The sequence below is a fragment of the Epinephelus moara genome, chromosome 13 (genome assembly GCF_006386435.1).
Source record: "Epinephelus moara isolate mb chromosome 13, YSFRI_EMoa_1.0, whole genome shotgun sequence".
Classification (NCBI taxonomy): domain Eukaryota; kingdom Metazoa; phylum Chordata; class Actinopteri; order Perciformes; family Serranidae; genus Epinephelus; species Epinephelus moara.
The window spans coordinates 6,087,318-6,099,506 of record NC_065518.1 but is presented as its reverse complement, the minus strand read 5'-3'; the positions used below and the strand labels follow the sequence as shown (position 1 = coordinate 6,099,506).

Genomic DNA, 12,189 nt, shown 5'->3' with positions numbered 1-12,189 from the left:
GGGGGGGGGGGGGGGGGGTTGGAGTGACAGAGCTGGATGACTTGTTAGCATGTTATGCAAAAGACTCATTACCTAATCCTCCGTCCACTGCAGTGGTGTCTACGAGGGCAGTGGGCAAATGTGACAGCTGGAGAATAAGGCTGCAACAAGTGTGTGTGTGTGTGTGTGTGTGTACTGTTAGAAAGGTTACTAAAACGTGTGTGTGTTATAAACCATTACCAAAGAACGATTTTAAGATTATTATCATGCTATTTGGATTAAATTCTGGAGAGATATGTGGTGATTTAGGAGCTTGTGACCCAAATTATCATTAAAAAAACACATGTAAAATCAGGCTGTCAGGCTTAAGATCTCATCTGTTACACAATGGGTATAGCGTGTTTGTGAGTGAAGCTTTCTGGGTCTTATCTGATGTGATGACACCAGCGTTGTTGCATCACTCGCACTTGTCCTCCGCAGGGAAACATGAGGTGACGTATGAGACTCTCTAAGGAGCCGTATCTGTCCATTACTCGTCTCTGAAGTCTCACCCTGACCTGACCGACATCGGCCCCTTTGTCCTCTGTCTCTCTTTGTTATGAAGCTTCGGACAAGACGGAGCACTCTTATGAAATATCCTGTGTGAGACAGAGATATTTAGGGCTGCAACTGATGATTATTGTCATCTAAGAGCACCAGGAGATGCCTTCGTATGTCCTGTTTTGTCCGACCAACTGTCAAAAGCCCAAAGATGTTAGTAAAAAGAATTATAAAACACATAATAAGCTGTAACCCAAGAATATTTTCAATTACTTGTATGTACTTGTAACTTTTGCCGCCAGTCTTGGCCAGGACTCCCTGGAAGAAGAGCTACTTTAACTCCTGGACCCTTCCTGGTTAAATAAAGGTTAAAAAATAAATAAATAAATAAAATAAAAAATATTAGCGAGTCACTTGCAGCCCATTCAGAAAGGAACAGCGACCCACCAGTTGGGAACCACTGCTGCAAATGACATACGACCTGCCCACACTGTGACTACCTTTAAATCTTGAGGCATGAACATACATTCTGCATTGAACATCCACAGACAGCTGTGGTCACGTGGATGCACATGAGGTTTGATTCATAGTACAATTGGGGGGGTCAGTGTCAGCGCCCTGCAGTCATTAAGAAGGGGAGGCGGAGTTACCGTCCTCCTGCTGCTGATATCAGGTGAAGTGGCTGCAGCTGGCTTGACTGCAGTGTTTCGAACTGGACTACAGTTTGGAACAAGAGTTTGGAGCTGCAGGAATGGGGATCTGTGTGGTTTTTGATAGCCAATTCAAATTTGACAAACAGATCAGTGCTGTTGTCAAAACTAGCTTTTTCCAGCTACGTCTTTTAGCCAAAACCAAGCCCTATTTCTCAGCTGCAGACTTTCATAACCACCAGATTAGACTATAACTCCCTTTATGTTGGCCTGGATCAGTCCTCCCTCAACCGTCTACAGCTCGTCCAGAACGCTGCTGCTCGCCTCCTCACAGGCAAGAAAAAGCGTGACCACATCACGCCAGTTTTAGCCTCCGTCCACTGGCTCCCGGTCCGTTTTTGCATTGATTTTAAACTTCTTTTAATTGTTTTTAAAGCCCTCAATGGTCTACCCCTCTGTACCTCTCTGAGCTCCTTTACCACCACACCCCAAACAGAACCTTAAGGTCTTCAGACCAACTACTGTTGGTGGTGCCAAAAACCAGACCAAAGTCTCGGTCTGGTGACAGAGCCTTCCCAGCAGCTGCCCCCAGGCTCTGGAACAGCCTCCCCCTTCACATTCGATCATCCCAGTCCCTAGAGACTTTTAAATCCTCCCTAAAAACCTTTCTCTCCCACCTGACATATCATTCAGCCTGAGCATGATGATCTCAAGTCTTCTTCTTCTTCTTCTTCTTCTTCTTCTTCTCCTGAGGAAATCATACTTCCCATGGGTGAAAACTCACCAAACTTTGCACAAAGGTCCAGTCTCATGTCAGATATCCTCAGCTGTAAACTCAAGCCAATAGTCCTGATGGTGGCGCTACAGCAAGCGTCTAAAGTTTAAAACTGAAAATTCATAACAAATCAACCATACGTGCTACAACTTCACAACTTTCATCAAACTGTAGAGCCCCAATACTGAAGAAACTTTTGTACATTTAAACCTATTAAAAATTATGAAGTTCATCACTCTGTTTTTTTCAAAAACTGTAAAACTTCTTAAACCTATCTCCTCCCACAATTTTTGCTCAATTGACACCAAACTTGCTACAGAGCATCTTCAGACTGTCCTACAAAAACTATGTTTCTCAGATTTTTGATTTATCAAAAATTGAGCCTACAGTGCATCAAAATGTTTGACTGTAAACGGTACTGTAAACATATACATGCAAATTCTTGCTAAATAAATCTTCAATGTTCATGAAAAAAATGACAAAATTCTAGAGTCATGGTAGATGATGTGTGGCAAATTTCAGAATTTTATCTCAAAAACTGAATTTTTGACAGCATTTTGAATTTTGCTCTAATGTGAACAATTGGAGTCAATGTAAAAATGGCAATTTTAAACATCAGTTTTTCACTTATGGAGCAAATCAATCATTGTTACAAACAAATTACCAACATCTCCATGCTGTCTAGATGCAATATGTGTATTTTCATATTTTTGTTTCGATAACTGAATTTTTTACAGTGGTTTGAAATCTGCTTTTCCATGCATGGACGGCTGCTAAACCTGCACGTCTGGCTTAGTCAGTTTGTGAAGCTACACATGAATTGTCACTGACTAATTAGCTCAGTGTGACAGAAATTGATTCTTAGTCTCAGAGGTTGTGAGTTCAAGCCTCAGCTGATGCAAAAGGCAGATTGTGTTGCTAAATTCCTAAATGTCTGCACTGTTTGCTCTGTTTTCTTATCGTTGTTTTCTACATCTATTCTATTTTTATTATTGATGTTGTTTTAAATGTGCTCTAGAAATAAATCCTGACTGGACTCTCACAGACGTGGGTGGATGACGACATTTACTTCACGTGGACCAAAGTGGACCCTCGCAGACACACAGATGCTGGAAACTCTTTACCCACCTGGCACTTACATCTTGATCTACCTTGTGTTTCTAATCCTATTCATTTCTTCTGCATCCTGTCTGTCCTAATGTTTTTTGCTGTATTTCCTGTTTGTCTAAATGCATTATGTAAAGCACCTTGAATTGTCTTTAATTATGAAATGAGCTGTATTAATAAATTTGCCTTTTTTTTTAGATTTGAGTCTTATCTTTTAATCGCACACCATTTATTTGCATACTAATAATTTGGTTTAAAGTTTACCAGTGTGTTTGCTGTTTTTTCAATGTACAATGTCATGTCAAATACTGTACAAAAATGGGTCAAATATATGGAATCCTTAGTTAATGTTACATGTTTCTGTTATTTTTTTTATATATATCTACTGGCCCAAAATATCAGAGTTTTAAGCTCTTAAATATCAGTCTTGGTATCAGCCTCCGAGGTCTATAATCAGTACTCTGCTTGCAAGCAAATGAGAGCTAATTGTGATGTAAACAGACTTGTTATATCAAGTGTTTATGCTTCCACATGAATAAAACATGAGTTATTAATGCAGGTCATTGACTAGTAGCTGTTCGCTACTTTACCACATTAAAAACAGACTAATGTTTGCAGCACATTAAATGTTTAACAACAATAACTCTCTCTAGTAATTATAATCCAGCCTGCTTTTAATCAAGGTCAGAGGACAAAAATATTACGCTCGTAGGAAACTGACAAAAGCGAGTGCAAAAAAAAAAGATGATAATTAAAAGATTATCTTTTTGAATGGCTGCTGGAGATGTAACTGATGAGCTGCAGGATTAGATTAGATGCGAGTTGATGGGGGTTACACAACAAACATTTACAACCCACAGTTAGGGAATGTCAAGTAATATCCTTCATGGCTGCCCACTGCACGGCTTCAGGGATTCAGCATGTTTGTCCAGAGCGTGTGAGGTGAGGGAAGGAGTGTTACCTCATCACTTCTGCTGGCCAGATTTTAAAGATAGTGCCATGAGCAAACATTTAACCTTCAAATCACAACCCTGATGTTACGAAATATGCCTAAAATTTGGGTAATAGTTACTCAAAGGCATGACTTAGTGGACAGTTAGTGGACAGTTCACCCCAAAATCAAAAATACACTCTTTTCCTCTTACCTGCAGTGCTGTTTACCAATCTAGATTGTTTTGGTGTGAGTGAGTGTTGGAGATCTCAGCTGAAGAGTTGTCTGCCTTCTCTCCAATATAATGGAACTAGATGGCACTCAGCTTGTGGTGCTCAAAATGCCAACAAAATTACAGCTAAAAAAAACCTCAACATCAATGTCTCTTTCCAGAAACCATGACCTGGTTACTCAAGATAATCCACAGACCTTGTTGTGAGCAGTTTCATGTAGGAACTATTTTCTTTCTGATGAACTACATCTTTGCGCAGAGGAAGGCATGCTACTACTGCTAGCTCATCTAGCACCACGGAGTGAGCTAACGTTACAGCGAGGACGCCATTAATCCTTGTGTCTCTTGCTGTCACAAGCCCCTCTTCCATGAGTAGATGTACGCATTCTTGCAACCTGACATGTAATAACTGAAAAGGTTCAGGAGGAGCGATATATAACTAATTAACACTAGGTTTATCACATGGCTCTAAGTGATTATTATGTCACGGGTACCTCTGTAGAAAGCGAGGGTACGTCTGTCTGTAGGCGAAGCCAGCACGCCGCACTCTGACGTTCTCCAGCAGCCCGAGGTACTCCACCTGGTGACGGCAGCGCTCCTGCTCGAAGAGTAGAGGGGACTTGACATCGTTGGGTTTGATGCAGCGAACATAGTAGGGTTCCTACAGAGGGAGACAGTGTGTTAACCACTGGACATGTATCTAACATGAATTCAGCATGCAAGACCCTGTGCAGAGAATCTCTGAGGCTGCATGAAAGCTATTTCAGAATTTGGAAGTTGGAAAATAATTGCTTAAATTTGTTCAGCCTGAACTACAGCCTTGGATGCAATGCTTGTCAAACGGTTTATCCGTCCTGACTCCTCACCTTGGAGGCCAGGTTCTCCACCAACGAGATCATAGAGTTTTTAAAGAGCGTTGCAGCTGTCAGTGGTCGTTTGGTGACCTCAGTGATGCTCAGTTTGCCCTCGGGCCACATCCCCTTCAGTACTGGGTTAGAACTGGAAACAAGAAAGATACAGGTGTGTAAGTAGACATAACAACACTTAAATGACTACTGAGCACAATTCTGTGGTTTTGGCCATCTAACATTCATCAGGCATTGTGAAAGAGGTTTGTTCCAAGTTTTCAAGTACAAACACTTTAACCTCTTGAGACCCCAGCTTTTGTTTGGTGTGAATTTTTATTTGTCCTGGCTATTTGGGATGAGAAGGACCTGATAAGTGTAAAAAATGAAGCTTTGTTGTTGAACAGTGAGTAGGTTTTGGAGAAAATTATGTCCTCATGTGGGAACAATGAATTAATTTTAAATAGTCACAAGTGTGTAAATCAAAAACCACCTTTTTTCCATAACAAAAACAAGACCATGACGAGCTAAAAACAGATCTTGATAATTAAAACTAAGATGAAATCATAGGGCTGGGCAATAAATCGATTTTATCGATTAATTCAAATTTGTAGTTTAGGTCGATTTGTTTTAATGAAAATCGAGTTTCTCTTCAACATCCGCCACTGACGCTCCCCACTGGGCTCCCGTAGTTCAGAGTGGGCTCACCCCTCCCACCCCCGCGCGCTTGATACACAAACATCATGGCAGCGAGAGGGGAAGAACTCGTACCCAAGAAAGGGAAGGAGTTCGGTTTTGTGGCGTCAGACACAGAATAAACAGCACCCTGCTGCAAAGTGTGTTTGTAGGCTGTTGCTCCCCAGGGTAGCAGTACTACCAATTTACTGCAGCACCTCAAACAGAGGCATGCTGCCGAGTGGGAGAGGTGTTGCTCCCTACGAAAATATCCCTATTCAAGTGCTTGAATTTGTTATTTACGTGACAATGCCTGAACGCAACACAGGCTCCTCTACATAGACCTGTGTGTGTGTGGTCGGTGCCGTGCTGCAGGTTCGGGCCAGGCTCGGTTATAATTGTCTCGGACTCAGGAAAATGCGTCCCGGGACAATATAATGGTAGGGGAAACACTGCTGTATGATGGGAAAGGGGCCCGGTGGAAAGCGATCACGGATGCAGTCGCGATGTATCTTGCAAGAGACATGGTGCCCATACTTACCGTGGAAAAGCCGGGGTTTATTCACATGCTGAAAGTTTTGGAGCCCAGGTACGTGCTACCAGGCCGCAGATATTTCTCTGAAAATTGATTTTAAGTAGAGGGGGAAAATCGATTTAAATCGTGAATCGGATTTGTTGTGAAAAAATCTGAGATTTTTTTTTGTTGGCCATATCGCCCAGCCCTACGAAATTGATGTTTTATTTTCATTGATGAGACGAGACGTGATGAACATGTCAGTGGTTGACTATCGGAAATTGAAAGCCGTGAACAGCCGTGCTCGTAATTATCTTCAATTTTGACTAACTGACAGTTTTATCTTGTTACTGTTGCTAAAATTGGTAAAAATCTTTATTCCATATCAAACAACAAACATTATAAAACATAAATAAACAAGTTTCATCCATCAAATTTGTTCAGGTTTTGTCCCTGAGTTTGTGTCAGGATCAGCTGTAGACTGACTTGGCAGAGATAGCCATCATCTTGTTTTTAAATGGATTAGCGTGCTGTGCTTTTGCTAAAACTAGATGGAGCAATAAAGTGTCCACTGACAAGGACAACAGGTCTGAGTTAAGCAGAGTGAAGTTTTAGGTCAAGCAATCCCAACGTGTAATGTCCTCATATGAGAACGCAGGATCGTAGATGGTTTTGGGGCACAAGACTGCTACCTTGCACAATTTGTATTTCACTTTAGACTCTGGATACACTAAACCAGGAAAAGGTGTTTCCATTAGGTCATTAGGACCCACGTTAAAACACATTTGGATGCTATCCAAACATGTTGCTTTTGACCTGAGTGAAGAGCATCATAAAATGCACATTAGACAGGTCGGGAATTACTAGACCTCACATTTATATTCAGCAGAGGAAAAACGCCAGAGGGTTGGAGGAGAGGAGGAGGATGAGAGCCAGCTGAGAGGAGATTAGCTGTACTAGTCCTGTGCTGTTCTGTCTGGAGGGGTGTCATGTAATCAAAGTGCTGCAAGGAGTACAGTGAATACAGTGTGTGGAGGTGATTGAAGAGGTGTGTATTACTTTGTGTGAGCGCGTGTGTGTGTGTTACCTGTTGTATAGCAGTCTCTTGAAATCTTGGAACAGAGTGTCTTTGTTCTTATCAATAAAACCCACCACTGAGTACCTGTGAAGAGAGGGAGGAAGGTAAATGCACATACTTTGCTGCTTACTGTTGTTAGCCGGTAGCATCATAACTACATGATTACTTTAACCTTTACTTACAGATAACTCTGAATCATCCTGCAACTACCAATTTACCCTCAGTGGCCACTTTATTAGATACACTGCTCTGACACTGGCCCCAGAACAGTCTGAATTCTTTGCAGCATGGATACAACAAGGTGCTGCTTCGTGTTGACGTGACAGCATCGAGCAGTCGATGCAGATCTGTCAGCTGCACATTCATGCAGTGAATCTCCTGCTCCACCACATCCTAAAAGTGCTGCTTTATTAGAGATCTGGCGTCTGTGGAGGCCAGTGGAGTAACATGAACCCATTGTCATTGGTAGACGTAGATTGAGATGAGAGTGCGTTTTGAGATGGTGCTTTATCCTGCTGGACGCAGCCACTAGAAGATGGGCAGACTGTGAACACAAAGGATGCACATGGCAACCAACAGTACTCAGGCTGAGGCATTCAAACCACGCTCAGTATCAGTACTTTGGTATTTTTCAATCTGGACCCTGTTTTCCATGTTTTTTTGTAACTAATGCGAACAACAGTTTTTGAAACTGGGCCGGTGGTGAGTGAGAGGGCTGCAGATACAGTAGCAGCTGCGACACAGGCTACAATGAAACCACATGGGGCACATAGGGATGCATGGATCGGATATCTGGATCGAATATCGGCCCTGATATCATCAAAATAGATGGATCAGGTATTGGGAAATGCAGCCTATACCTGAGGCGATCCTTTCCCTTTAAATCTATTGCAACACGAGCTACGTCATACGTCATAGAGTGAAAGAGAGAATCTGCTGTGTGGAGATATTTCACACTATTTCAACTGCTGTTGCACAATTGTTTATTTTTGTTAAGTAAATAGTTCATCATTGCATTAATGCTTCATCTTATTTCATTTGATCTTAGGAAAGAACTGTGTAGTCATCAATGCCTGATGCCTCTAGTCTTTTCTGTTCTACATGTAAAGGCTTTAGCTTTTTAGGTCAACCATGGTATCGGATTGGTATCGGGTATCGGCTGATACTCAAAGCCACAGCATCGGGATCGGGATTGAAACTGAAAAACCTGGATCGGTGCATCTCTAGGGGCACATACGTCAATGTACATCCAATGGAAGTGCTTGTTTTTGCCACAGGCAGGCTCAGATTGTTATTCTAAGTGTGTGACAACTTGATGGAAAGGATCCCTACAGAGATAGAGCTTTGTGTTAAAGAGTAAGATCCTGTTTGTTCAACCAGAAACAGCCCCGAAATCGCCATCGCCAAACTCACCAGACTCCATTCAAATAATCAGGAATTTTAGCATGTATAGAGTCGGCGTATTTTCACATCTAACTGGGTGAATTAGGGGTTTATTTTAACCCGACCACTGTTGGAGATTGTTGGAACAGTGGAAAGGCAAACCAAGACTGTTTCTGCAAGTTTTATTTTGCTTCTGTCGCCTCTAAATGAAGTGTGCTTTACGATGATAAAATTACTGTTTATTTAAATGAAGTCTGGTGGGTTTGGCGATAGCGAACAAAATGGTTGATCAAAAAGGGTCTTACTCTTTAACAAAACGAACTATCTCTGTAGGGATCCTTTCCACAAAGTTGTCAGACACTGAGAATGATAAACTGAGCCTGTCAGTGGCAAAAACTTTAACACTTTATGTGGACGTGCAGCCCTGAGTGGTTCCATTGCAGCCTGTTTACCCCCTCGCTCAATACTAATTTCAAAAAAGTTGTTCTAAGTAGTCACTTGGACACAAAAACATGGCAAAATAGAGTCCAGGGTTAAAAAAAAAAAAATCAAAGTAATCTTTTAAGGTTGTGCCAAGAAGATGTCCCCCACACTGAATCACAGGCAGGATGGAGCCTTGCTGATGTACTCAAGCAGGGTTGTTTGAGTACATCAGCGGTTTCCGAGATACTTTAACCACCTCATCATCAAAGTCATTTACATCTCATTTATTCTCCATTCTGATCTTCGGTCTGAACAACAGCTGAATCTCCTGACCAGGTCTGAGCTCAGTCAATCAAGCGATAATGAGCAGGTGTACCTAATAAAGTGGCCACTGGTTGTATAAACTGTGGTGTGATCTAAATATAAGCCCATCCTTACAGCCCGTGTCAATATACACTTGAATTTAATGTGAGCTGTTAAGTGATGAACCTGCTATAAATAGCAGCGCTGTTCTGCGGCATGCTGGGAGATGTGTGCGGCACTCTGCCTCCTGCCTGGTCTAAGTGGCTCAGGGATCAATCAGGCCTGCCAGTCAGGCTCCTCTGCCTGAGCCCTCCCCTGGGTGGCAGACACTTAGCCCTCACAAATGGGCTCAACACGTTTCCCTGAGAGCACTTTTTGGGGGCTTAGTGTGTGTGATTTATTCATTTGAATGGTGTCCACACCATTGGAAAGTGCTGCTGTCATTTTGTGGGACGTCAGGCAATGAAGATGTCATTTAAATGTTCGAGTGTGCACAGTGTGTGTGTGTGTGTATGTGCATGCAAGTGTGTGTGTTTCTGCGTCCTTATGTTTTGAATGTGAAGCAGGGGCAAATTGCTGGCTGTTCCAAACAGAGGGTTATTTTTGATGCATTTCAGCTGTTTTATTTCACGACTGCAGATTACAATGGGATCTTTTTTAGTCCAATGATTCATCACGCCTGTGTGCCTGCTTTAAATTAGCACCCAGGCTGAGTAAAACTCTTCTCATGAGGGGAATTATCAAGAAATGAATGTGCATGAAATAATCTTTCAATTATTCCTCATTCACACTGATCAAGAGCAATCTACATGGGTTATTAAATGTTGTGCGTTCTGTTTGCAGAAAATTCAAATTAATTATTTAGTTTGCATTAATGTGTGACTTTGGTGAATCTGAACTAACCCTTTCAAAAGCAAAGGTCACACAATAGCAAAAAAAAAAATGTATTGGTCGAGGCAGTGTTGACCATCAGCTCCTGTGATCAGCAATGCTGAATCACTGTTTTTCTCAAGCCTACTTCTTCAAACTGAAGGCGTGCTGACTAAAATCTACTGTTAGTAATTTATTCTCTATGGATACCCCATACAACCCCACTTCAAAAACTCTGAACTATCCCTTTAGCCCTTTATGACCTACCATAGGACAAGTCTGCCAGAGCACATCTTTACATTTTTACATGCTGTAGTGCCATTTTTGGAGCAATTTAATGTGCTTTACATCAATACAACCCTTAAATCCCAAATTTTATTAATATGTATGGATATATATATATTTTACACATATTTTGTGTGCTCTGGGACACAATGAATGCATGATATGTTAGTGTAACTCCTCTGGTTTTATATGCAAAAAGAATTATTGCTCAACTCCTCTGGTTTTATATGCAAAAAGAATTATTGCTCTATCTTATTTGGTTGCAATTCTACCGGCATTTAAAAATAGATAAGCAAATGGGATCGCGGGCGCTCCTGTAGGTATTTAAGAGCTATGATAAAGTGTGCTGTGTTCTCACACTGTGGGTGACTGATATTGGTTCAATAAGTTTTGCATGTGGATATAAAACCACAGAAATCTACCTATTCTTTGAGCCTGGAGTCTGAACAGATGACAGTTTTATTTGTGCAGAGAAACGGAAGTTCCCCATATGTGTTTTTATATTTATAATAATTGACCTAAAGCATTACTGTACATAAACTAAAGGGTCAAAGGAGTGATGTATTCCTTCTCAGAAAGTAACTGCATGGTGGCAAATATTCATATACAGTGGGTTGAATAGATCTGGGATATGAAAAGAATATTTGGCCAACATCTAGTCATAGAGTGTGAATGAGTGGTGCTCCCACATCTCCAAACAACCGTCGAGTTTCATTCAGGAACCCAAACTCCCATCTGCTCCTGAAGCGGCCAAAAGTACAAGCCTGTGGTTTCAGTAGGCAGCTCTGAGGCATGAATATGTAAAAATGTACAAATGTGGGAAAAGGAGCATGAATCACCGGTAAAAGCTTTTCCTGAATAAATAAAACCTTAAGACACTTACACCACATCTCCTGCGTAGTGCCTGATGCGAAAGTCTCTGTCAAACTCCAAACTCTTGTCGGTCGGTGAGAGCTGCAGAGAGGCAGAAAAACAGAGAGCAGAGTGAGTTATACTAAAGGGCATCTCAGAACAAAGTATTAAAAGACCAAAGGAGTATTAACTGTGTACTTTTTCTGCCTCTTCAGACCAAATTAAAAGACGTTCTGCCTCCACTACATGTTGTCTCGCTGCTCTTTGTTCTGAATAAACAACGTCCAACCATGAAAGTAACCAACGTCTTTCTGATAACATATAAGGAGCAGTTGTTTTGCTGCTGTCAGACCTGTGAGATTCACTCTTTGTTCTAACCATGATAAATTATGCAGAGAATCATCATCTGGTTTCTGAATGTTGACCATTAAAGTTAATAGTGTTGTTTATATGGATGAAACCAAGTGCATTCAATGCAGAGACCTAATGATAGATGAATGCAGTTGCATGCAGAAGTTTAGGCAACATTGGTCAAATTTTTATGTACGGTGAATACTTAAGTACTAGTCCATACCCATTGAGTACAGCATACCATACTATGACTTAGTCATACCAAAAATTAGACAAACAACAACAACATTGGTCCACAGGGGGAGCCACAGTCATCGGTCGCATTTTAGCCATTTTGAAGCATTTTTCTGTTGTTATAGTGCCACCCAGTTGCCAATTAGAGTTAAATTTCTCCAG

The 12,189-nt window shown here is 41.4% G+C and overlaps 1 protein-coding gene across 3 annotated transcripts in view; it reads right to left on the bottom strand.

Annotated features, from left to right (window-relative positions):
- Nucleotides 1–12,189, bottom strand: part of myo1d (myosin 1D) — a 192,682-nt gene that overhangs the window by 89,930 nt on the left and 90,563 nt on the right. For all 3 annotated transcript variants that reach the window (XM_050060963.1, XM_050060964.1, XM_050060961.1), the window contains 4 exons: nt 11,474–11,544; nt 7,336–7,410; nt 5,081–5,213; nt 4,709–4,875 (listed from right to left, as the gene is read on the bottom strand). In XM_050060963.1, coding sequence (XP_049916920.1) covers nt 4,709–4,875; nt 5,081–5,213; nt 7,336–7,410; nt 11,474–11,544 — 446 coding nt within the window. The remainder of the gene's footprint in view (nt 1–4,708; nt 4,876–5,080; nt 5,214–7,335; nt 7,411–11,473; nt 11,545–12,189) is intronic.